General features: G+C 38.3%; 1 protein-coding gene across 2 annotated transcripts in view; it reads left to right on the forward strand.

The window, feature by feature from the left end:
* The window catches only part of RASEF (RAS and EF-hand domain containing), an 85,529-nt gene that overhangs the window by 21,877 nt on the left and 35,811 nt on the right, over positions 1–27,841 (forward strand). For both annotated transcript variants that reach the window (XM_063457187.1, XM_063457188.1), the window contains exons 3-6: positions 3,797–3,887; positions 18,788–18,883; positions 20,237–20,314; positions 21,298–21,413. In XM_063457187.1, the coding sequence (XP_063313257.1) occupies positions 3,797–3,887; positions 18,788–18,883; positions 20,237–20,314; positions 21,298–21,413 (381 nt within the window). The remainder of the gene's footprint in view (positions 1–3,796; positions 3,888–18,787; positions 18,884–20,236; positions 20,315–21,297; positions 21,414–27,841) is intronic.

The raw sequence follows: 27,841 nt of genomic DNA on the forward strand, positions 1-27,841 counted from the left end.
GACCAAAATCCCAATGGAATATACCATTATTACTATAATGATTGTTATTATTATTTATATAGTTCCAATATATTCTACAGTGCTTTATATTGATAACCTGGAGATATGTGACAACAAATATTAACATACAGAATATTAACTGAGACAAGAGGTGAACAAGGTCCTGCTCAAACAAGCTTACAATCTATGAACGAGCTTACAATCTACTATCAGATGTACATAGAAAATTTAAAACGGCGGAATACAATTTTCAAAGTTACATAATAAAGACCCTAACTCATGGTTGTCCAACCTTTTGATTTCACCTGGCCTGAGCGAAGAGGGATTGTCTAGGATCGCACATAACATATATAATATAATTAATTTATATAATAATCAATTTAATAAAAAACTTCAAAAGCCATTCTTTTAATGTTGATATTTAATCTGTTTAGTAGATAACTCCCTAATTTGTTATCCTTATGTGGCATTGTCAAATTTAAGGATACCAAATTAGGGAGCTATCTACTACATACATACACACGTGTTTACACATACACACACATAATCACAGACCTAAACACATAGACATGCACACACACACACACACACACACACACACACACAGATACACACAATCACAGACCTAAACACACACAATCACAGACATACCCACAATCTAAGACATACACAGACACAAAATCACAGACATACACAAACATAATCACAGACCCACATATGCACATAATCCCAATTTTTTTACAAACACAATAACATAAATACACACAATCACAGATATACACACAATCACAGACCCACACATACATAAATACAATCACAGACATATACACACACAATCACATACATTTGCACACATAATCAGACACCTACACACACAGACATACACATAATCAGAGACATACACAAACACAATCACAGACCCACACACATACAATCACAGACACACAATCATATACACACATAACTACTGGCATACGCACACAAAAATCACAATTATACACACATATTTAGTAATTAATAGGTCCACCCAGCACCTATGCTGCTGTGGTGGCATCACTGTGCTCTTCCTGCACAGGTCCCTTGCGCGCCCAGTAGTTGTGCCAGGATGATGTCATATCCTAGCTGACGGCTTACTGAAGGGCATGTGAGGGAGCTGCGCGTGAGGGAGCACAGTAAGTAATGGTCTCTCTGCCTCCCTTGCTGCCCGGCAGTCTGGACATCAACTGGGCTGCATTACAAGCAGTTCAGGGCCGCATGCTGTTAACTAACCCACTGGACTTTTTTTAGTATATAAACAATCAGATGAAGTTAGTATATAAAGAAGCAGATAAAGATTAGAAAGTTTAGAAGAAAAAAAAAAGAGAGAACCAAGAGTGTGGGAGGGAGGAGGGAACTGGGTGGCGGGGAGGAAGGGTAAAGATGGGGAGTTCTCTGAGTATCAACTAGGAAGCGTTTTAGCGATTAGTGTAATTGAACTCAATCCGGAGTCCAGGTTTTGTGAAAAGAGGTTAGAGTATAGTGTGCCGTAGCTGGCATCTTATTCATTAGCCTGTTGACTTGTGGTTCAGGAATTTTTTAAATGTAATTTTAACCAATTAGCCAATTGTTAATATATGTAGTGGCTTTTTTTTTTTTTTTTTTTTATAATTCTTTATTTTTGAGTGCATGAAGAATTAAACATATATGCTGGTAGTGCCACAATAGCAGATACCGGCCATTCGTGGTTGACAGATTTATGGCATAGATTAAGTCTGCACAAATTTTTATATAAACAAGCTTGACTTTAGGTAAAACGTTGTCAGGAAGAGCATACAAACTGATATGAAAATCGGCTAAGCATACTGACATTAAGATTAAATAAAGGTACATGTCTGAATATCCATGGCAAGTGTAGTCGCCCTGGAGCTTGTTGTTGAAGCACAATACATGTGAAGCCACGCAATATGAGAGAAACATGTCAGGCATTAATAAAATGGTTAAAAAGTAGTAATAAAACATGTTAGCCCTCTCAGAGCGCGTTTTTATTGTGGGCCTGAGGGGAGGTGTGTAGGGGCCTAAAGAGTAAGGTTTAATGCTTGAATTTTTACGCATTGTTGTGTTGTGTACAGGTTGACTCTAAACATTGCTGAGTGAGTTTAGCTTAATGTACATGAAAGGCAGTTAGGAGGTTTATTTTCAGACTATGGTAGTGTAGTTTGATCTTTCTAGCTTAAGACGATATGTATGGGCAATAAATGCTGCTGGTAGGTAGCTGGGTGGCTGCTTTAACTGTGTGAGACAAAATATTCTCTCTAGGGGCCCTTGTAGCCAAGCTTAAGTATGGTTAAGGAGGGTGACTTAGCATGTAAGCTTGGTTCTCGTATGTGCGATACTCATACCAGGTGGGTGTGGGTCGGTGGGGCACATAAGCAGAATGTCCACTTGAGTCTCTGTTTAACCGATGCCCTCTGTGTGCTGAGCAAGGTCCCACTGCAAACCGGTTGTCAGGTATACGTCGTGGCTTTGTCAGAGCTGGCTGGGACGGGTTGTCTGGTAATCCAGGAGAGGTGTGCGGCATCTTGCATGTGAGACCAGCTTCCTGACTCGTCTGAAGGGTAGATTTTCGTCTGCTGAGTGTCGTTAGTCCTTACTGAGATACGTGCGCTGCCCTGCTGTGTCTCCATCTCGTCCTTCTTCACCCGGCCTGCCAGGGAGCTAGAGTGAGTGCTCATAGCTGGCTGCTGTTTATATTGGGCCAGTTTGTGTCTGGATGCTGTGCTGTTGGTTATGAGTGTGGGTGGACCATGTTCCTTCCCTCTGCCTTCAGCGCACGTGGCGTCCGCCATTTTAAGTGAGGTGTCTAGGAGGCTTGCTGCTGGTCTTGGGCTGCTGCTGGATAAGGGATGCTGTTTGGTGGGTTGATTGAGGGGGGGAGGAATGCAGCGTTATGTCTAGGGCCCCGCTCTGCCTACTCACTGTAAGGTGCCTGTCATGTCCGTTCTGTGGGGATCAGCGGTATGATGCGATGCTGTCACACGCGGCCTCCGCCATCTTAACTTCAGGCCGTCTCTGTGAGGTCTCCGAGTGCGGCCACGGGGGGAGGACCGGGATTACCCCCCCGGTCCATGGGGGGATCAGGGCCAGGTCCGTTCCGGTGCAGCGTGGTTATCGGGCTCCGGGTGGCAGGATAGTGGAGCGGCGGCCGTCCACTCCACTCACCGCCAAGAGAGCTCCCGCCCGTTGCGGCAGAGAACTCCCCTCCGGGGGACTAAAACCCATCAGGCAAGCCTCTCCCCAGTCCGGTGGCCTCCCCTCCATCGAGGGTCGCAGTGTTGGGTGAATTAGATGATTTTAACTCCGTTGTAGTGGGCTTTTTAGGTCATTATGTGCGGGAGCTGATCTTCCCTGCGACCGCTCCGCTCGGCGGTCCGGCCCCGCCCCCTAGTGGCTTTTTTTTAAGACGTTTAAGGCTTATGTTGTAGCATCAGATGATGGGTAATGCATGTACAGCACTATAATCCATGGAGACATAAGCCAAATTAAGTCATACTAATAAGGGGACTGCCATTCTTTAGGTGAAAATAGCCAACTGGCTATTTGACGGTGGAGCTATTTCATCCTAAAGTTGGCGATTTCCTGGTCAATTCTCAACATTTACTGATTTAATGAATTATCTTGCTAATGTCTAACTATTGGGGTCTATTATTGCCTTTAGTATTATCAGTATATTCCTTTATAAAAAAACAAGGAATCTAGCTACTTTCAAGTTACTCAGGATAAATAAAGCCATTTGCTAACCTTTTCCTTTTCTTCCAAGAGCCCAGGATAAAGCCGCCATGCAGCTGAGTGAGTTGGAAGAGGAGATGGACCAACGTATCCAAGCTGTAGAAAGCAAAATAAAGAAAGATGTGAGTTTTCTATTTGGAACAAAAGTTATATTTTATTTTCCCAGATTTTTAGTCATCAGTAGTGCTGAAACAGCATACTAATGGTGCCAGTGGTTAGCCATTGTTATCATAAATAACAAGTGAATTGTCCAAACAACATTTTAATATTACTGCATTAATAGTGAAGGCAATAGAAACAACATATTTATCAGTACTCCAGTTCTTCCTTTAACTTGAGGAACTTTAGGTGGTTAAGACATATTTTCACCAAGGAATACTACAAACATGTATTCCTGACTATATAGTGTTAAAACCACCATTTAGGTGGCTTGCATCTCTTAACCCCTTTAAAAAAGGTAATAAAACTTACGTTATTTCCAAAGCTGCACGGGTCTCCCGGCACTGGGCCGCTTCAACCGCCTTTTTACTGTCATCATCATAATTTATGAGTTCAGTCAATCCAATGCTTTCCCATAGGGAAAGCATTGGATTGGCAGAAATCGGCATGGTGGTGGGACGGGAGTTGGGCCAAACACCGACTTGGCCAATTATCACCTCCTCATAGAGATGCATTGAATCAATGCATCCCTATGAGGAAAGTTCAACGTTGCTGAATGGCAGTGCTGTACACTGTGCAGCAATGCCCCAGGAAGCACCTTCAGGGGCCATCTGTGGACATTTTCTCTGGAAAGGCAGTGCTTACATGAAAATACCTGCAGGGAATGATTATATTTACCAGAACACCTACATTAAGCTAGGACTTCAAGACCTCATAGGGATGACCTGGATTCAATGTTTCTCTGTGAAGCATTTGATTGGAAGAGCGTGTCAATTTTCCGCATGGGCTGTGGGTCCTAAGTGCTTCACTGTGAGAATCATTGAATTGGTTTAAGATCATCACAACTAATGAGCTTAGAAGCTCTGGATTACTGTTAAATCATTTTTTTTATATTTTTTAGAATTTTAAAAGGAGGTCTATATTCTAATCTAATGAATGAAGGAACACACTAAGGTTAAAAATGTATATATTTATTTTTAACCATAGAATGTTCCTTTAAACTTTTACTTTGATTCATATAAATACTGCTATAAATGCAACTATCACTTCCCCGAATTTTTAATACCATGTTTACTTATACCCGTAATTGAGAAATATATGTTTTGTCAGGTTTGAAAAATATTAAAAGTTACATTTGGAAGCCCACATTATTGTATTTAGATGTCACGACTACTAGTGTGGTCCAGCACGCAGAAACTATGTAAACATATACATATATAAGGAAAGGGAAATAACAGGATAATAGAGCGTAAACCGGACCTTAGAATGGCCGGACTAATACGCTAGAGACAGAGAATGGTCAAAGGGAAAGCCGAGGTCAAGGAAGCCAGAAAATACACAATATCGTAAAGACAAGCCAAGTCAGGGAAACCAGAATATAGAATAACCAGGGAAAAGCCAAGATCAGGATACCAGGAAATCAGAAACACGAAAATAGCATTCTTAGGAAACCAGGAAATGGAAACCACGACAGGGCAAAGTACTGGGGTGAGTTAGGGGTTTAAATATCCCTCTCTATGCTGTGATTGGTCAGAGGGCGACCTCTGACCCCAAAACGTGTGTGTGCATCGACGTTGTGACGTCACGCACACGTTGGTATAAGTCCCGGGGGCGGGGCTAGCAATAGACGCGACCACGCGGTCGGCACCATCTTGGATATGGGCGTGATGCCTGGAAGACCTGGGGGAGCGGTGCACTGCAGTGTGTGTTAGTAATAGCGTGTGTGTGGGTAGAAGAAGAATGTGTAGTAGAGTGAGTGTACCAGCTTAGGTGGCAGTGTGTAATAGTGTGTATGTGCATACCCGCTATGCCATTCCGGTGTCAGTATATTCCCTCTCCCACCTCTTGTTGCTGAAGATTGCTGTGCTACATCTGGAAGGTTGGGACCATGCAGAGATCAGGCTCTCTCAGACTTAATACGGCAACCCCAAAGTCTTGTTTAACGCAGAGGAACCGAAGAAGATCTGAGGAGGAACAAACTTTCATAAAAAATGAAAGTCATACATTATACGTGCATACATTATACATTTAACCGACAATTGATAGATTATCATTAGTTAGTCCATTAGTAGAACAGGATAATCAACTCTTTTAACATGTTCATTCTTAAACTCTGAAACACAAGATGTTAAAAGTCACACCACATTTTCTGGATTTGCCAATCCCCTCCCCCCCCCCCCCCCCCCCCATTTTCCTACACCCTTGTTCCTGTAGCCTTGCTTTTAACAAGCAGAATAATGGGACATTTGGCTCTGGCTATTGTATACAGAACTACAAAATTTGAACCAAAAATAAGTACGTTGAGGAAAGAGAAAAAACCTGCCTGCACTTACCATACATTACTTAAAGCTTATTCGGCTTATTGTAGGGACTATGGTGCAAAGCTCTATGGCTGCAGTATTGTCAAACTGTTTTCTAATGGAAATGGCTGCACTGAAATTGCAATACAAAAATGAATGAACAACGATAGCATGGACCATCAATTTGTGATAGAAAGTCCATTCTTTTAGTTTTTTTTCAAATAGTTCTCAGTTGAGTGTGAACCTGTTATGAGAAAAACAACTTACCTTAAATTGCTCCTATACACATGGAATACACCATTTATTATAAAGATGCATGGTGTATTTAATGGAAATTATAAAGATGTACTTACTTTTCCTCTACTCCTCCCGAAGTCTTCTTTGACCTGCCTTGCTTTAGAGGCATCTCCTAGCTGGGCAAATGTCAGCACGCTGGCTTCACACCACTCCAGTCCTATACTCCCTAGCTAGTGCAGAGGCCAAATGATCCCCTCAGCCCAATCCTTCTCTGCTGACATCATTCCTTGTAGCTCCTGGGAAGGTAAGTAGGAGAAGGACAGGATAAGGGGATGCTGCAGTTTGATGCTCCACTGACGATGCTGAAGGTGCTCTGGCAGCAGAGGGATTATATTCCATATATGCATCATTTGATAGTGAAAAGCTGCACATAAAGATTTCAGGCACCATGGCCACTTTGAATAACTGAAGTGCTTACGGTGCTTGGAGTAACCATTTAACCCCTTAAGGACACATGACATGTGTCACATGTCATGATTCCCTTTTATTCCAGAAGTTTGGTCCAAAATCTGGGGCTAATCTGAGTGAAAGCTCTAAGTAATGAGCAGTCAACAAGGAAACAAATAGAATGTTTACATGTCGACTGTAAAGACTGTCTCTAAACAATGAGCACTTTGCCACAAAATCGTAATTGTTTTGCCTTGATTTATTTCCCCCAATATTTCCTCTTGTTTTCTAACTGATAGCACTAAATGCATTATAGGGACATTCACTAGGCAGATAAGATTATTTTATTTTACTCTTCCATAATGATAAGCTATTCACAGTTGGCTGTTTAGCTACATTATGATTCTTAATATCCACTTAGTGGTGCATTGAAACATATTAAAACACACTTGCCCAAGTCAGATGTTGTTACACATTTAAATCAATATTGTTTTACTTAATATTGATTAAAGTGGCTTCCTCATCTCAATTCCTATATAAAGTTACATTGTCAAGATGAACTTTAATGGGGTGGGTGCGAGGGCAATTACAGAGAAAGTATACTACAGGCTGCATCAAACCAGTATGCTATCCCACTAAGCTTATTTTTGTTTTCCAATGTAAGAGTGTCCCTTTGAAATGAAAATTTGATTACTTTTCAGTAGATTTGTAGTGCTTCTGATTTAGAGAAAATTGCAACTCTTCAACGGTCTGGCAGTGGTCATTTTCACCCATCAGTGTTTGCCTATCCCTACGTGAAACCGCATGCTTACAGGACCTTTTTGGTTGTGTTTTTAAGTTATGCAATGTTACATATACAAGTCCTGCTTGAAAAAATAACAATAATGTGAATGATTCAGTGTTGACATTTCTTTAGATTGGGTGTTTTATAGAAAGCAAATAAGTACACCTAGAGTGCAAATGCTGCGTGCCTTCTTCTTATTTACTTTGTGGGCCTGTATCATGTTAATACTTTACTATTATTAGATGATCTTTTCAAGTTCATAGAGCCAACACCAGTATTTTCTTACTCCTTTATACTGCATTTATACTTAGCACTATTGACCACATGCGGGAGAGTACATAATTACACCCATAAATGATGCATTTAAAATAAGTCAGGTGAGTTAATAACACCTGTTTGTTTGTGAATTTCTAGCATTTACCTCCACTTTGAAAGCTCCACGAGTCCAGTGATATTGCAAAAACCTACAAAGATACTTCTGATAAAATTAAATAGGCTTTTTTTAAAAAACATAGTCATTGCTAGGGGGGGCATTGGCAGCTGAGACCCTGAACGTGGGACTCTTTAGCTATAGATTTCTACGGTTAATGGAGGGGGCATGAAATTATTATTGTTATAGAGTGTTATAGGGAGCGTGCTGGGGTACAACATTTTTCTGCACACCCCTATTAGTACGTTAGAGTGGCGGGATTGCACTAAATAACTGGGTGTGCGGCATGGTTTTGTCTCTGGTTGTGTGTTCACTGAGGTCCTTGAGACATCATCAACATGCCTTTCAGTGGTAGAGAGCACGGGACAAAACATAGAGAGGGGGGTCCTGACACCACACCAGCTCTCTGTTAGTGTCCTGGATGGTTCTGAAACCTAGCAATGTCCCTGTTGAAAAATATAATTACATTAGGGTTTATGAACTAAATGGAGTGGATATGACATGCAACAAATCTTGTAAAACAACCCGGGAATAATAACCTTCAGTAGAATCTATTTTGGGGGCAAACTCTGAGAATGCAGATGTTGAACCACTGGGACGTTGACTTATGACATCTTGGGCGGGAACAGTTTTAGCTGCTGAGCTAAAATGCTAACATTCACCTTTAGAGTAAAATTAGTGTGTGTGACTATGATATTGATTGTTTTAGTGGTAAGGAATTATCAGTGGAGCATTATTTACTAATACCTTATTTACATTTAATTGCAGTTTCACCCATTATGTGGTCAATTCCTGTAATATAAAAAGAATACTCACAAAAAAAATGGAAAAAGAAAAAGTGTACAACCAAGGTCTTGTTTTTAAAGGAACAATGCAATCACCACGTCCATTTATTCTCCTTGTTTATGGCTTCTCTTATTCTATTCATTGTAGATTAAGCAATTATCAGTGTATTACTATTTCTGCAGTTATATATCAACCTATTTCACACATCCAAAGAGCTTACTCATCAAAAGCACATTCTGAGTGTGTAGAATGGACCTGCTCATATCTTTCTATGCATTAACTGTATTAGTGCCTACTATTAGTTTAAGTAATAGTGCTGAATTAATTCATATGAGTTTATTCACAAAACTAGGATTGGTTCAGTATTGTAAAGAAAATTTTAATGGTAAACATAAAAAAGAAGAAATTCTTAAATTTGAAGTTACCTTATTTTTTCTGACTTAGTAAAAAAAAAAAGTCCTTTCATTTAAGAATTCATAACTGCACCTGAGTTTGAAATAAAATATCAATCAGTGAAAAGTATTTTCATGATTTGGAGAACTGGAAGAAAAACCGGTGGCAACAAACATCAAAAGATTAAATTCAGTCTGAAACAAAAGAGATATTCGTGAAAGGCATCTAAAATGAGACATTGAAAGCATATCATCAAACATGAAAAGAGTAACCATAACTAGAAAAGCTACAATTTCTGGGGGAATTGTGTGAAGTGTTCTTGCCTCCACCAGTAGTCTACAACTGGAGTGGGCGGAGTAACTGGGTGGAGTGGCTGGAGTAACTGTGGAAAGGTTGGAGTGCTCCAAATTGCTCACTTCACTGGCGGTTGCCAACTTCAAACGGCCGTACTATAAATCCTACAGCGAAGAGCTGTATATTGTGAGAATCACAAGACCCAGACCTACATTTTGATGCATAGTATGTCTCTAAAGTATAAAAAATAAAGGCACAGTCGCAGTTTAGATATTGTCCTTTAAATTTGAGGTGGCTAGAGTGGAGTTTCAATGAATGTCAATGGACGGCGTGAGTTGCAAACAAATGGTCATATTGTGAAAACTATCAGGACTATGGCTTAGCCTTGGACATGTTTAGTGGCAGCAGGGATAGCTGAACGTTTTGATATAAGATTTGTGTAGGTGGGCTTGAATATCAGGGAGTGGTGGCAGTTTAGAAATCATGTCCTGATTTTTCAGGTCACACTGTCTATGACATAACTTCCTCTTTCCTTGCTGCTCCAGCCTGGCACAGGTCAGAGTATTTTGCCTCTCCTGATTACTTTTCATTCTTCAAAAGGTCGTATTTTAAGAACACTTAATAATATATATGTGAGATAACACTAAGTGGTCTTGCTATGCAAGAACACTTAAAAACAATTACAAACAGATAAAGTATAACACTGCAATGAATGACACAAAAAGACCATGTGTAAAACAAATATGAACAATAAACTAGAGAAGAAAATAGATCCCAATCTGGAGGGAAAATGTTTGCCTCCTGTCATTTTTAAAATTGAGATTATTAGTACACTAAAGCCAGCATAATCTACAATTGTATCACTTGACAGGAAGATTCATATTTTGCATTTTTAACACTGAGAAAAAAAAGTGAAAAGGACACGAGAGAAGAAGGTCTAAATAAAAAGAAAGTTTCTTCACGAGTCCAATTAGCTGGACACATAATGTTTGACAAAGAAGCACTTTATGAATGGCTCCCTGAAGAGAAGGCCCTTGGTTGATGATCTTAACTCCTTTGAGCCCAAATTAGAAAGTGTTGCCGCTGTACAGTGCAGGGTAGCCTTGCGTCTCTCCATGCAAAGGGCTGCATTCGTATTTCCCAACACACTAAGAGAATGCTAAGTCAGAATCTTTGCCATAGGTCCCATAAAGGAGTTTATCATTTAACCCCTTTTCAGTTCTTTTCCTGGTTTCCTGCCCCATCTGAGCCATGAAGACCAACACCATGGAAACAAATTCCAGAGTTTGACTTATCTTTATGTGCCAGGGAGAGTGGGTCTGGGGCACTTGGGAATGAGGAGATTTGCACCTCGCATACCAACGGTTTACATAACCAAAACTGAACAAACCTGGTGTGATGTTTGAGGAGAGACCATTTCCGAGGATCTCTGGTTTTAAATATATCTAGGGTCTTCTAGTGTGAAAGGTGAGAAGAGAATGATAGGAGTCAGCTGGCATAGCAATTTAGCCCATGTGTGCAGGGATAGTCTGCTTATGGACTGTACAACTGGGGCTCACTCAGGTGACAATTAAGTCCTCTCACTATATGTGAGGGAAGCTGAGGGATGGTACTGGGGCTACTCAGGTAGACCACTGAGTGGTAAAGCCTCTAGTCAAATCAAGTTGGTGTCACGACTAGTAATGTGGTCCAGCACGCAGAAACTATGTAAACATATACATAAGTCAGAAAAGGAAAAATAACAGGACAGAGCGTAAACCGGACCTTAGAATGGCCGGACTAATACGCTAGAGACAGAGAATGGTCAAAGAGAAAGCCGAGGTCAAGGAAGCCAGAAAATACTCAATACCGATAAAACAAGCCAAGTCAGGGAAACCAGAGATCAGAATAACCAGGGAAACGCCAAGGATCAGGATACCAGGAAATCAGAAACACAAAAATAGCACTTTCAGGAAACCAGGGAACTGAAACCACGACATGGCAAAGTACTAGGGTGAATTAGGGGTTTAAATACCCCTCTCTAAGCTATGATTGGTCAGAGGGCGACCTCTGACCCCAGAACGTGCGTGTGCGTTGACGTCGTGACGTCACGCACACGTTAGTATAATTCTCGGGGGCGGGGCTATCCATAGACGCGACCACGTGGTCGGCGCCATATTGGATTCGGGCGTGATGCCCGGAAGAACTACACGCGCGGTTCCCGGCTCGCCGACGAGCAGGTAAGCTCGTGTAGTCGGAGCGGTCGTGCCGGTCGGGCACGACCGTGAGGCTCGGCGGGCCGGTGACCGCAACAGTTGGTTTCTATACAACCAAAGCCTCTGAGAGAATGAGAGATCTTAGTGGTCTAGAAACTAATTTGATGTTATGTGCAGAAGCCTTGAATGATAAAAGAAAATGGGTGTAGTAAATCTCACAATCTCACAAGATTCAAGATGGCCACTGACGTGCACGAAGGGCTGGATGAGACATAACCTCCCACAGGCCTAATGCAATGGGAATGAGGGAAAGCAGACCCAACACTCCAGCAGTCCTCAACCCTACCCCCAGAGACAATAGAAAAGCGCCCCACGGGCAAAGCAGGCATGTGAAGGGGAGAAATGCTGACAGGCTGTACAGTAAGCAGAAAGTGTCAGCAAGGAGACCCGACAGAAAATAAAGAAGCCAAAAACTGCATCTACTATAGACGGAACCATTGGTGAGTCACTAAATCATGTAGAATATATGCAAAAGAGAACAATTATAGTAATAAATAGTATAAAAAAAAAACACAATAAAATATAATGAAATATATGAGCAATACTCTGACCTGTGCAACTGACAAGGATAATTAGATGCTCATGACTGGAGCTTCTCATTCAGGTGTACGAGGAGTCTGTCTGTAATTGCACTAAACAGTTTTGTCATTTACAGCTCAGAGGTAACCATTTACCCCCCTCAACCAATTTAGAATAATGGCTATTCACCTGCCCAAGATAATTACCCTACATAAGCTTGCTTTACTTCTCTATGTAATAATACATCTACCAGTACAAATGCTGTCAGTAATTACACCAGTTTATGAATTTGTGGCAGCTTTTTTTGGGACACCTTCCAGACAAAAATGAGATGGGTGTGGTTTCAAAATAAGGGACTTTCCTTTCAATTGTTATTTGTTTGATTGTCTTCAGTATCATAGGGCTTGATAGGCATATAAAGCAATACAATTAAAAGCCTATGTACACTAATGATATGGATAATGACAGGTCACAATATGTGACAGAACTGCTGCAAGAGAAATTAACGTTGTCTATAATGACAAGGACACTTTTCTCTCAATATTTCTCTTTTTAAAGAGTTTGTGTCATTGGGTTTCCAGATGCAAAATGTTTTTTTTTTTTATTATTATTAGAGTGGAGAACCGTATAAAGATAAAACTGCACTTGTAACTCCACGTATGAAGCAAAATTTTCAAGAGTAATTCTGAAGTAGAGTTGAGTGGAGCAGAATATGTCCATTAGCGAGCTCAGGGCACAGCTGCTTTTGCACGATAGATTTTCTTGATGTGATATAATCCTATTAACTTAGAAGGCCATTCTTATCCAGTGATTTTTTTTCCTTCTATGGTAAGAAGCATGTGCTTCAATACTAATGATGCAGACCTGGAACTTTCCCATTTGTGACCTTTGCATTCTCCTCGTCCTTCTTTTTGCTGATCTTGAGGTGGTGACTGTGGTTCTTTAACTTTTTTACAATGCACCATATTCTATGACAGGCCAACAAATTGCATGATTTCCAGTAATTAATGCATTAGTTTTAAGTACAGTGACAAACTGCTCCCATCTGTTCTTTTTATATAATTTTTGGGGGATTATTGGTATCCTTGGTGCTGGGAAACTGGTTTCCTAAGAGAAGCATACATTTCTAGATTGGTTAAGCAGATTCCAACAGGGAATTCAGCTTTGACATCACAATTTTAATAATAATAAAAAGCATCACATTTGCAACAGAATATGTGTGAGAATCAAGTGCATACTATGTGAGATTTGTGTTAAAATCATATACACGAGAATTTGTTCACTAAACCAGGATTTATTTAAGAGAACTGAAATTTCAAAGCAAAGTACTTAATTTAGATATATTCTGCAATATTCATAACTTTGTCTGCCTCCTTTTTTTCCCTTGAAATGTATAATTTTTGTATCATCTGTAGCTTATTAAATAAATTACTGTTAAACAATTCCATTGAACTACACAATATTAAAACCCAATGTGCTCATTAAACTGTAACAATTAAAACATTCTCTGTGAGCCTTGACACTAGATAAAAGATGTTTTGGGATCAAGCTTTCTCTACATACTCCACTGCCCTATCAGTTACAAGCAGATCCGATCTCGCTTATTTTCCAAATCGCTCAGGAATGGTTTTGTTCGGTTTATGCTGGCATCTTTTCATTAAGAAAAGTCTGGGCTGCTCCTGGTCATTTTAGTATACACAGTCTTTTCTATACCTCTGGCTATGCATGACTTCACCCTTCTGTCTATTGTGTTACAGGGCACTGCGTGTGTGTGTGTCTGTGCGCAGTGAGTCTTGTTTGCCTTTCTCTTGGACAAATATGTTAGTTGAAGCTGGTGAATGGTTTATTGCAAATCTATACACAATTTGGTAAGGAATTCACTTGAGGAAGTGCAAGTTTTTCTTTGCTGGAGGTTAACCTATGACTTCACTAGCTCTACGAACAAAGTATAATTCATGTCTGGAGTGTCAAGCTGCTTTTTCTTTAGTTAATTGCAGTAAATCTAAGTGTTTTATATATATATATATATATATATATATATATATATATATATATATATATATATGTATATATATATATATGTGTGTGTGTGTGTGTGTTTTATATGTATATATATGTGTGTATGTATTTACAGTTGTGGATGTGTACTTGTTTATTTACAGATATATATTTTTAATTTGTCTTGCCCTGCATGCTAAAGCTAGTTGTTCCCAGCCCCATTCAGCATTGTTGGCATGTTAACTTAAATTTTATTCACCTATCTGCTTATCTCTCTGAGATTTTCTCTGTTATTTCTACACCCCACCGCCACCCCTTATTTTATTAATACCCACCCGAATGTCTTGCTTGGCTAATCCTCACTTCCTCTGTGCATCTCCATTCTAGCTTTATTGCAGGCCTTTTTGACCCTATCATCTCTGTCTTCCACAGTCTGAGTTAAAAAGTTCCCTGTTGGAAACCAGAACAGTTCTCAGATGTCCGCACACCCCTCCCCTCACCACCCCACCCCAAACTCTTTACTCCATTTATAGATAGAAACTCACATACAATTTTGGATAATAAGAAACAACAGCTTCAACACTACCTGCAATCAGCACACTCCTACACTGCCTTAACCCCTAACACGCAGTCCTCATTCTCATTACTTCTACTCATTCTGCTTTTCTCAAAGTACCTACTCATCTGAATGCTCTATCTTCTCTTCTTCTCCTTTTCTCTCCTCTCCCTCAGCATCAAAATATCTCCTTACACCCACTTCCCTCAACAACACAATCACATCCACATTAATTAATCTCCTCTACACTCTCCCCTTGTCTCATCTCATGCCCTGCACTCATTTCTCTATTATCTCTCTCCTGCTCCCACCCAATCTCATCCTAGTCCCCGCCCATATAAAACCCATTAACACCTCCTGTCACTACTTCTAGCAGCTGGTTACATCTCTTCCAACCCAGGGCCCTTCACCTCATCTGCTCCCACTAAAACAACCAGAAACCACGCAAACCTTAAGCAAATACCCTACAGTTTATCCTCCTCAACCAACATCAGTGCGCACAATGGAACTCCCGTTCCATCTGTAGCAATATTAAATCAACAGCCATACACAGCCTCTTCATCTCTAATTCCCTTACACTACTAGCACTCACTGAGACCTGGATGTCCCCCTTTGATATCGCTACTCCAGCTTCTTTATGTTTCGTGGACTACAATTCTCCCACACTCCCACACTCCCAGACTGTAAAGGCGGCGGTGTAGACATCCTTCTCTCCCCTCAATGTACCTTTCAACCTATGCTCCCTGGCCCTGCCCTATCCTTTACTTCCTTTGAAGTTCACGCTGTCCACATATTTAAGCCCACTCCTTTAAGAATTGCCATCATCTATCGCCCCTCCCCCCACCCCCCACCGATCATCCTAGGCTATTATTGAAAACCTTTCTTTCTGGCTACCCCACTTTCTCCCCTCTAGAACTCCTTCCCTCATGTTTGGAGACTTTACACATCCCAATCAACAACCTCAACTGTCCTGATGCCTCCCGTCTGCTCTCTGTAACCTTGACTCATGTGTCTGACTGCTTCTCCGCGGTTTCCAACTGGATGGCTGCTCACTTCCTTAAACTCAATCTGTCCAGAACTTCTGGTCTTTCCACCCTCAAGTGTTGCTACTCCCGTGTCTGTCTCCCTCTAAGTCAATGGCACCACCATCACCTCTACCTCGCAGGCTCGCTGCCTAGGTGTTCTCTTTGACTCCAACCTCTCCTTCATCTCTGATGTCCAGTCGATCGCTAAATCCTGCTGCTTGCATCTCAAAAACATAGCTTGCATCTGCCCTTATTTAACACCAGACACAGCTAAGGTGCTGGTCCATGCCGTTGTTCTTTCTTGCCTTGACTACTGAAATCCCCTTCTCAGTGGTCTTACGTGTTCCCAGATTGCACTGCTGCAATCGATAATGAATGCGGCGGCAAGGCTCATTTTCCTGTCCACCCGCACCTCCCACGCCTCCCTCCTCTGTCAGTCCCTACATTGGCTTCCAGTTAGATATACAGCTCAATTTAAGATTCTGGTTCTTGCCTACAAGTCCCTACATAATGCTGCTCCAACCTACCTATCCTCCCTAATACACAAATATGTCCCGTTGAGGCCCCTGAGCTCTGCTGAAGACCTACGCCTATCCTCTGTCTGTACTCCCACATTTGATGCTCACCTCCAAGACTTTTCCAGGGCTGCACCTTTTTTGTGGAACTCTCTTCCCTTCTCTGTTAGACTTTCACCCAGTCTCAACTTCTTCAAAAAAATCTTTGAAAACACACTTCTTCACTCCCCCTCCACCCCTCCTCCTCTCCTGCAACTGTCAAAAATAACCTACTAAGATCTCATTGAAAACTTTTCTAGCAACCTATTTCACTACCCCTACTTATACCCTTTGTGTCACTATACCCCACTACCTCTAGCATGTAAGCTCATTGAGCAGGGCCCTCAACCCCTCTGCTCTATTGCATCCATTTGTCTGCTTACAATTATGTGTCTGTTAGTCCACCCATTATACAGAGCTAAATAGTAAAATAATAATAATGGATGAACATTGGAAATCCTGGAGTGTACTTGGTAGCACTGTTTAGTATACCATTCTTCTCTCTTTATATTAGATAAATGTCAAGGACACGAGAAAAGAAATATATGCCTTGAACCAATGGGGTAGAAAGTGTGACAAAGAGAACATTGGTGGCCTAAATAGTTTGACAATGGGAGTTCCTACCACATATTTACAGTAATGTTCACATGCATGTCCAAACAAAAAGCCTGAGATTAATACATTGAAATACATACAATTGAGTTTTTCTAATAGAAAAAAGTTCAGGAATTATACAATATTTTAGTACATGTAATATGTACAAAATGGTGGTTCCCATACAAACGGTTACATGTTTTCTAAATGAGGGCTTTATGTGGTTAATATGCATATACAACCTTTTATTCATAACACTAAGAAAGGAATATATTTCAATAACTAGATTTTGTACGATCTTAGTGAAATATTTAATAATTTTCACTTTGAAATCCAATATACACTTCTATCTCAAGACAGACTTTATGCAGCATCTAGTGGTTTAAAATATGCGTACATGCAATACTATTATAAACAACACAAAATCAACAGTTCTGTTCTCACATAAGCAAATATTTAATGAAACCAAATGCAATACTTCCATCTTTGCCCAAAATTAGAGAACTACTAATCTCACCATTTATTCATTTATTCATTTTTAATTCTAGGTTTTAGTTAAAATTAAGAAGGAAACTTAAAAAAAATCGCTTACAAATGCTCATGTGCATGGGGAAGGGACAAGGGGACAGAAGAAGACGTGTATTGACTGGAAAGACAAACAGCCACACAACCCCAGTTTTCACATGGAAATGAGGAACATTCTGACAATGTGTGTCTATTTCAATGGTTGCTGTTGCTTTGCTGGTTTAAATGTTGAAACTTGAACTTTTATTGGTATTATATGACTTTTGACATTTAATTTATGACCAGTTTTAGTACGAATAAAGGGACACTATAGTGACCAGAACAACTACAGTTTATATATTTTTTGTTCTTGTGAGTATAATCATTCCCTTTAGCCTTTTTGGAGTAAACAATGTTTTTTTTCAAAGAAAATGCAATGTTTACATTACAGCCTAGTGACATCTCCACTAGCCACGCCTCCGATGTCTATTAACTTCCCGTGGCAGTGCTGCACAGTGTGCAGTACTGCCATTCAGTGTCTCCACCCTCTGCATGCAGACACTGAACTTTCCTTACAGAGATGCATTGATTCAGTGATGATCCTGATTGGCCAGGGCAGGGTTTGGCCCGCCATACCCTGCCCCGCTCGTGTCCCCTCACCTCCTTGGCTGAGATCATCGGAATAGACAATCACAGCCAATCCAATACTTTCCTATGGGAATGCATTATAATTGGCTGAGAAAATTAATTCTGATGATGTCAGCCAAGGAGGCAGATCTGGGGCAGAGCCAGCACCAGCTGACATTAATAAAGGTAAGATTTCACTATATTTAGGGAAGTAAAGGGGGCCAGTGGGGCTAGACATTGATTTTAACACTTGGTGATTTTAACACTATAGGGTCAGGAATACATGTTTGTGTTCCTGACCCTATAGTGTTCCTTTATGTTAGGATCTGAAAAAATGATGAAATTACACATACAAAAGTGTATATGCTTTGTGTTGCCAGAATTATAGATTTTTTGGGACTTTTACAAAAGAATGTTTGTGTTCTGATAGTGTGAATGTTTTTTTTTTTTTTTTACAGTTTGCTGTTGAGGTGTATCACACTTCATCTATGATTTTTTTGTTTATTTTGCCTGATATGTGATAACTCGCAAGCCACATTTTTGTTTTTCATTTATTTCAGGAGAAAAGAAAGACAGAAGAAGCATTGGGCGATTTGAAACGTCAACATGAGTCTGAAGTTGCTGAGCTGCAAGTTGCCATAAAAAAACTGAAAAAGGTACGATTAAATTAAAAAAAAAAAGATGCTGTTAACTCTGATATACATAAGGCAGAAAATCGGCTTGCATTCAATAAACATACTAAACATACTTATTTTAATAGATTGTGATTAAAAGGTTAAAAAATTTAAACCTATTTAGTTTAGAAAAATGTTGCCTGAGAGGGGATATGATAACATTATACAAATATATTCAGGGCCAATACAAACCATTGTGTGGAAATCTATTCACAAACTGGACTTTACATGGGACACGAGGCCATGTGTTTAGACTGGAAGAAAGAAAAATTTGTCTAAGGCAAAGGAAAGGTTTTTTTTTACTGTAAGAACAATCAGGATGTGGAATTCATACAGTCCATGTGGAGTCCATACAGATGTTCAAACAGCTACTAGATGCATACTTGCAAAAACAGAATATTCAAGGATATAATCTTTCAATGTAGGGTAATAACTGCTTGATCCAAGGATAAATCTGACTGCCATTCTGGGGTCAAGAAGGATTTTTTTTCCTAGCTTGTTGCAAAATTGTGCTTCAAACTGTTTTTTTTGCCTTCTTTTGGATCAACAGCAAAAAACAAATGTGAGGAAGGCTGAACTTAATGGACTCAAGTCTCTTTTCAGCTATGTAACTATGTAACTATGTAACTATGTGATGAATAAGATGCATTTTGGCAAATTACGTTTACTAATGATTTGTTGCTTAGTGAATAAACATAATTTTGTCCCTTATCCTTTAGAGGGTAAAATAGATTTTGACAAATATATTAACTATCATGAACATCATAGTGAAAATGAAGTCCAGCCTGGCTACAACAGATAGGTTCATAAGCATTCCTGAGTGTATTTAGACTTTTTCTCAGAGTCTATAGATTTACTGCAGAAGTTACTTGGTTAGACTTTATCTTTAGCTAAGTGAGCATTTAACTTTACACACTCATCAATCCAGTTTGACTCACTTCCAAATCTGTCAATACATACATTGTATGGATTAATATATACAATGTTTGGGGGGTGTGGGAGGGAGGGAAGGTGTGCATGGTATTTCTGTTTGGCAGCACAGCCGTATACATCATATTTATGGATGGATGTAGTTTTATGAAATATTTAGGGCACCTAGAGGATGAGAAAGATTGAAGAGGTACTGAAAATGAAGAATCAAAATTTGGATACTGTTGATACAGGCCATCTAGAAAAATAATATGTTTTGTCTATTGCAGAATGGCTGTATTTGCATTCAAACAAGTTGGAAGAATAAACACGGGAATCTTTTAAAGGGGTTGATAGTTTATATGGTGTATTTGTCAATCAAATCTTAATTCTCCTTTGAAAATTGGCTTTGTTTTATTTTTACAGCTGGAAGAACAATCAAAAAACATAAATTTAAAAGAAGATGTAGCTGCCTTAAGAAAGAGAATGCATGAGTTGACTATGGTAAGAAATTTTAACCAAATGATATGTTACATCCTATGACTGGGTATTAATGTTTAACCTTCGTGGACTCATACAGAATAAATTATAAAGCCATGTGCAATACCACTAAATAAACATTATCTAACAATGATGTTCATTTCAATCCAACAATGTTAGCTGACTGTTTTCTGAGTTTCAACTGGTTTTCATAAGCCATCACAACTCAAACTTCACAGAACTTTTTACCAGTAGTGCTTCTGAAATCTGAAAACATGATCTGCTTAAAACTCTTGATTTACACATTATTGACATACAGCTGACAAAAATAAAAAATCTAAGTAGTTGGTACCACTGCTCAAGAGTACAAAGTAGAGTTTACAAAAGATACCCTAACATCGCATGATTTTCAATAGGTAGTTAGTTTTTATTTTTTACAATAAGGTGTCTATTGCAAATTGTGATAGATGATGCCAGTTCCCATCAGTTGTCTCAAATTATGAAATGGCAGGATGTGGTAATAACATTTGGCAATTGGCAAAGTTTTCACACTTACACTTGCGAAAACTTTGCCAATTTGCACTTACACTTACACGAGAGAATGCAGTCCCTGCTGTGTCTCCTCAAAAGGGTTAATCTATCCAAACCAGTGATCTCATAAAACTTCAACAACAAAAGAAAGGATTAAAACTTTCTTTGTTTCATTACCAAGTCCAAGTTCTCATTCAGCCTTGTAGCATGGGTATAATGGACTATTGTGGCACGGAGGGAGTGCAACCATTGTCTGCCTGGTGCCAGTATGACCAGTGAAGTGGTCTTGGTCTTGCAGCAATCCTTTAATGTCAACTACAGATCTCATCTGGAAGTTTCTCTCACCCAAGTTTCTTTAACAGAAAACAAATTTTATTATTACACATTTTTACAAATTTCAAACCGTGTGCCTATAAACAGCATTTTTGTTTAGCCCAATATGTTCTAAAATAAAGGCAATTTTCCCTTTTCTGCAGGAGAATCAGAAACTGAAGAAGGATTTGCTAGAAGCACAGACAAGCATTTCATTTTTGCAGAGTGAATTAGATGCTCTGAAAAGTGATTATGCCGATCAAAGTCTGAGCTCTGAAAGGTATATTGTAAAACAACACAGAAAATGAAATTTGTCTGTCATACCTTAAAAATTGTTCAAACCCATATGGTACACTCTCTAATCATTGAATACCAAATGTAACACTGCTGTTTTGTTCTATATGATAATAACATGACATCTATTATTTATCCCCTTAAGTTCCTTAGCAGGGTTATTTACTACACCGAGAATTCAAAGTGAACTTCAAATTTAAAACCAGAGCAGCCAAACTGAAAGCATTGCTGACTTTGAGAATATTTCCAGTTTGGCTATTTTGACCTTAAAGTGATTTTATAAGCACTTCGTGCACTTACAAGCACTTCAATTAAGTGGTCAAGTCTTATTAACGTCAACTGAAAAATATGGCGTTTTGCAGGAATTTTAATGTTTTCATTGCAAGGATAACAAGCCTCTAGTTACCGTCTTGCAAAAAAGCCCCTAAACATATTTCCTCAGCTATAACTGAGTTAAACTCAGTTATATACAATATCTTGGTGTATAGAAAAAGGTGATAGCGCACAAATGGTTATTGCAAATCACAGCGATACGAGTATGTTTGAAGGAATCTATTAAAGGAAACATAAAAGCCACATAGCATAGACTGTAAAACGTGGTATCCGCATAAAAGATATATTTAGGACACACACGGATTAAAGACCCCTCAAGGTTGGCTCTGAACACTGTTGGTATTTTCAACACTTTCAGGTTGATGTGGTGTATTAGATTTTCCCAGTGAGTTCCCTCTGGATGCAGGATCATAATTCAGAGATCAGGAACCAAATAAATATAAAATACACTTTATTTTAAACACAACAAACAGAAAAGTTATAAGTAATAAAGCACTATGCGTTCCGACCCAACAAATGTAAAAACATACTTTTTATATACTGTATAATAGCAGAAAGAGAACCAGGTGTGTAAGTATAGTGACCATATATGGTGTTTCAGGGTGTTATTTCTAGTTTCTTGATATGAAAATGGTGAACAATTAACAAATGCCCTAAGTTCCCTTACAATCACAGGCCTCCCAACAGTCAAAGTGCCCACCCCAAAGTAAACATCATCAAAGTGCTGCTGCTGAATGTTAATTGCGCCGGAATGTGGAAAATCCAATATGGCGGTACTTCCGTTTCCACTGGATAGGCGGCACGACCGTTTCCGGTTTTGCTATGATATTGTGGATAATGTTCTTCTTTGACACAGTTCCCTCCCACAGGGAGGTGGGGAGTATAGATATACAGATCAATAGGGCACCATATTAGTTAGTGGAATATGAAAGGGCAAAGGGCAAATAGTTATTGAAAGAATGTATATAAATAACCTTTACTGAATAAAGCAATGCATATTGATAAGTGGAATATAAGAATTTTAGACACATTTTAACATCTAGCTATATAGAAAAATATAGGGAGGATAATAATTTTTGAAATAAATGGTCAAATTCACAAAAGAGTTTCTTCCATTGTGGCAGCTGTAATGCTTGTAGGCAATCAAAAATTACAAACAAGAAAAAGGAGAGCTTCTTATCTAATGTTACCAAAAAGAAGTTTAATATTAAATCCCTAATAACTTGTGACACAAAAAACGTCATTTATTTACTACAATGTTTGTGCGGCTTGCAATATATAGGGAGAACTTCTAGACCTGTAAAAGTCTGGATTAATGAACACATTAGAAATATAAAGAAGGGTTTTGAACTCGAAACATTTCTCAGAATACCATTATTCTAACCCTATTGAATTAGAATTTATTGGCATAGACAGAATACAGAATCACTGGAGGGGAGGTGACAGTGTCAGCAGTCTTGATAGCCAAGAACTAAAATGGATCTTTGAACTGCAGACACTGAGCTCGAAAGGACTCAATATCGATTTCAATATCGGTACTCTCCTATGATTCTGTATGCTACATATGCCCTCTTTTTCAAAAAGCCCTATATGCACTTTGTTATAAACTTAGATCAAAGTTTATATCACTTCTGCTTATTTTTCATGTATTTGAATGTTTTAATGTAATTTCAGCTTGTGTTCATTCTATATATCCTATATTATGTGCCCCTAGTAATCATAGGGAACACATATGTTTTTACATCAAATTGCTTGTTTTATATTTATATTCCACTTATCAATATGCCTTGCTTTATTCAGTAAAGGTTATGTATATACATTCTTTTAATAACTATTTGCTCTTTGCCCTTTCATATTCCACTAACTAATATGGCGCCCTATGGATCTGTATATCTATACTCCCCACCTCCCTGTGGGAGGGAACTGTGTCAAAGAAGAACGTCATCCACAATATCATAGTGAAACCGGAAACGGATGTGCCGCCTATCCAGTGGAAACGGAAGTACTGCCATATTGGATTTTCCACGTTCCGGCGCAAATAACATTCAGCAGCAGCACTTTGATGATGTTTACTTTGGGGTGGGCACTTTGACTCTTGGGAGGCCTGTGGTTGGAAGGGAACTTAGGGCATTTGTTAGTTGTCCACCTTTTTCATATCGGGAAACCGGAAAGAACACCCGGAAAAACCATATATGGTCACAATACTTACACACCTGGTTCTCTATCTGTTATTATGCAGCATATGAAAAGTCCGTTTTTACATTTGTTGGTAGATTTATCTGAGGAAGACCTGTAGTGGGTCGAAACGCGTAGTGCTTTATTACTTATAACCTTTCTGTTTGTTGTGTTTAAAATAAGGTGTATTTTATATTTATTTGATTCCTGATCTCTGAATTATGATCCTGCATCCAGAGGGAACTCACTGGGAAAATCTAATACACCACATCAACCTGGAAGTGTTGAAAATACCAACAGTATTCAGAGCCAACCTTGAGGGGTCTTTAATCCGTGAGTGTCCTATATATATATTTTATGCGGATACCACGTTTTACAGTCTATGCAATGTGGTTTTTATGTTTCATTTAATAGATTCCTTCAAACATACTCGTATCGCTGTGATTAGCAATAACCATTTGTGTGCTATCACCTTTTTCTATACTCAAAGATTTTGTATGTATGTGTTTTTTGTGACATAACACTTGGGTGACTTTTTGCTGCACTGGTTGCTGTTTCCGTGGCGCCTATATATCTTTATTAATTTTGTTGTTCTTAAAAAAAAAAAAAAAAAAAAAGGTTTAAACAGTTTAAAATAAAATTATATATACTTAGATCATATATATATATATATTTATTATATATATGATCTAAGTATATATATTGTGACAAAAGTACTCCTTTCCCTTGGTACCTTGTCCTGGGATTGGGATGTTACACACAGTCTTTTCAGGCTTTAGAGACACTTCACACGCTGGATGAGGTAAATTGACTTGCTCTTTTATTGAGGTTCCAAAATAAATGCACAGTAAGGTATAAAAGTAACAAAAATATATCAAACAAAAGCCTTGCTCTTCTGAGCACTAACTAAACAAAATAATCAGCTAACTGGGTTGGATGGCTTGTCCATTTCCCAACATAAACATAAACATGAACAACCTTACTGCTTCAGGGTTTTCAGCTCTCTGTTTCCACTCACAGAAACCAAACACAATCTCCCTCCTTTCTTGGCAGGGGAGTACTTAATAGCACTGCTAATTGACAATACTTTTCAGGTGAGTTAGATTAGGATTCAAACTCTGGAACTGGACTTCTCACCTGTAGGTTACAAGCAACTTCCAAAATGTGGAGTGGAGCACTGGCCCTCCCTACTCTCCAAGTGCTCCACCCCAGGGCCCAAATATACACATATTTAAAGTGCAACATTCATTATAACATAACACATTTCCCTGGGGCTAATTACACAAAGTAAGAACCTTGCAAAATCTGGGGAGGTATATAGGTTCCTTCCAGCACAATTCCTTGCTTTCGGTCACAATATATATACATACATACACATACACTGAGTGTATTTTAATATTAATATATATATAATTTTATATATATATATATATAGATATATTAATATCAAAATACACGTAGAATGAAATAGATTATATATATAATTATAATTATATAAATATTTACATATAATAAAAAAATATGTAAATACGTTAAGAAATGTAAATAAAAATAAATAAATAAAATAATATATATATATATATATATATATGTAATTTAGTTCTAACTGTATTTTTATATTAATATATATATATAGATATCAAAATACAGGTAGAACAAAATTACACATATATATCTATATACATATGTATATATGTATATATCACTATATATATACCTATATATAAATAAAAATTATATATATACATATATACACATATATACACACACATATAATAATTCTAGGTATATATTTATGTAATAATTTTACATAATTAGGTAATTTTATTATTTACAATTTGCGGGACCTTCCTGACAACCCAGGCCGAAAGTCCAGAATTTAATTTGCTAGCACTATATTTAACCCTGTAACTTTCCAAGACACCATAAAACCTTTACATGGGGTTACTGTTTTACTCGGAAGACTTCGCTGAACACAAATATTAGTGTTTCAAAACAGTAAAATGTATCACAACGATGATATCGTCAGTGAAACTGCCATTTTTTGCATTTTTCACACAGAAATGGCACTTACACTGACAATATAATTGTTGTGATACGTTTTACAGTTTAGAAACACTAATATCTGTGTTGAACAAAGTCTCCCAAGTATAACAGTACCCCTCATGTACAGGTTTTATGGTGTTTTCAAAAGTTACACAGTCAAATATAAGGCTTGCATTTCATTTTTTTCACATTGAAATTTGCCAGATTGGTCACATTGCCTTTGAGACCGTATGGTAGCCCAGGAATGAAAATTACCCCCATGATGGCATACCATTTGCAATAGTAGACAACCCAAGCTATTGCAAATGGGGTATGTCTAGTCTGTTTTAGAAGCCACTGTGGGGATATTTATGGGATAATAATATTAAACAGATGAGAATTACCCACTATTTTTAATTCTCAGATCCCAAAGATCGTTATCGTTATAAGTGAAATGTATATCATATAATAAAATCACAATTGTTATAAAAATAGATAATTTATTGTGACATTTTAAAATAATAATAATAAGTAACATGCGTGATAATAATCAATGAATATTCAGTATAAAACAATATGCAATACAAAGTGGCAATTTATGCTTCCACTGGTTAACATAGCAATTGTCAGGAAGATTTATGATGGGCTTCACAGAGAAGGAATGTGAAAGTTTCACAGAGAGAAGAGAATTCCTTAGAATGCAGGGTAAGGCCATACAAACTTAGCTGACAGAGTAACCATTTCAATGCTGGCTAGACCTCCTAAGTAATTAAGATCTACTCTTATGTAATTTTAAATAAAATAACATTTAACCAGTCATTAGTCATTAGTCATTTCCTTGAATTTATCCAATGAGAAGAAATCTATATGTTTTATAAGCTGATATTTAATTAATTAACAGATATTATATCTTATTTTAGAGCAAATCAATACAGCTGGATAAATATCACGATATGCTAACATGTGATATGTCACATAAATACATTAATGATTATAATCAATCCCAGCTGCAGATGGGAAGCTATAACCATATATATATTCTTTAGTAATTAAGATTTCTAAATATGGAAATCTGATCGTGATTTTATCCAGTCATATATCATGCTATTAATTTTAATTATTTTAATTAATTAATGGAAGCCAGTATATTTACCAGTTAAGTAGATATTTTCTCATCAGATATTCTCAGGTAGCTTCAGGAACTTGTTTGTCATGGGTCTCTTTCTCTGCATTACCCCTCTTGGCTCTGCCTTGATCGATCTCTCAATGCCTGGATCTCTGAATGCTTGAATTCCCCTCTCCTCTTTCTCTTAACTTTTTAAAGGGAAAGTTTTCTCTGTTCGTCACTGGCTAATAACCAATAACAACACTGGTTGTTATTTCTAGGTAACCATTTTAGTATTTGGACTCTAGATGGCAGTCTCATCCCACTAAACATACCTATCCAGGAAAGAGTTAACTTTTCCTGGTGGCTATTTTGACGTCATTTTGGCTTATCTGTATTTTGCCTATAACTCAGGTTTTCTTTCAGATCAAAGGGTTTTCTTGAAATTTTGTCCAGACTATATGTCTGCAAATTCTGCTATAATTTCTAATATGACAGTTTGTGAACTTTATTTCAACTTCCACTATAATGGGACGTTGTTAGATATAGAAATGCAATTAATTATTTAATCTTCTCTGTCACCTATATCTGGGTTTAGAATTTATTCTATTCCATTAGCACCTAGGCAGTCTTATATTCGCCCCCTGCTTTCATTGTATCACTGGTTTGTTTATACAAGACATTCTTAGCTCTGGCTCAGTAGTTAGTGTAACAGAAAGAATAGAAATCTTGTGTCTTTTGTTAGTTTGAAAATAACAAAATGGAGTCTGGTCTGT

This window comes from Pelobates fuscus, chromosome 5 (genome assembly GCF_036172605.1).
Source record: "Pelobates fuscus isolate aPelFus1 chromosome 5, aPelFus1.pri, whole genome shotgun sequence".
In the NCBI taxonomy this organism is placed as follows: domain Eukaryota; kingdom Metazoa; phylum Chordata; class Amphibia; order Anura; family Pelobatidae; genus Pelobates; species Pelobates fuscus.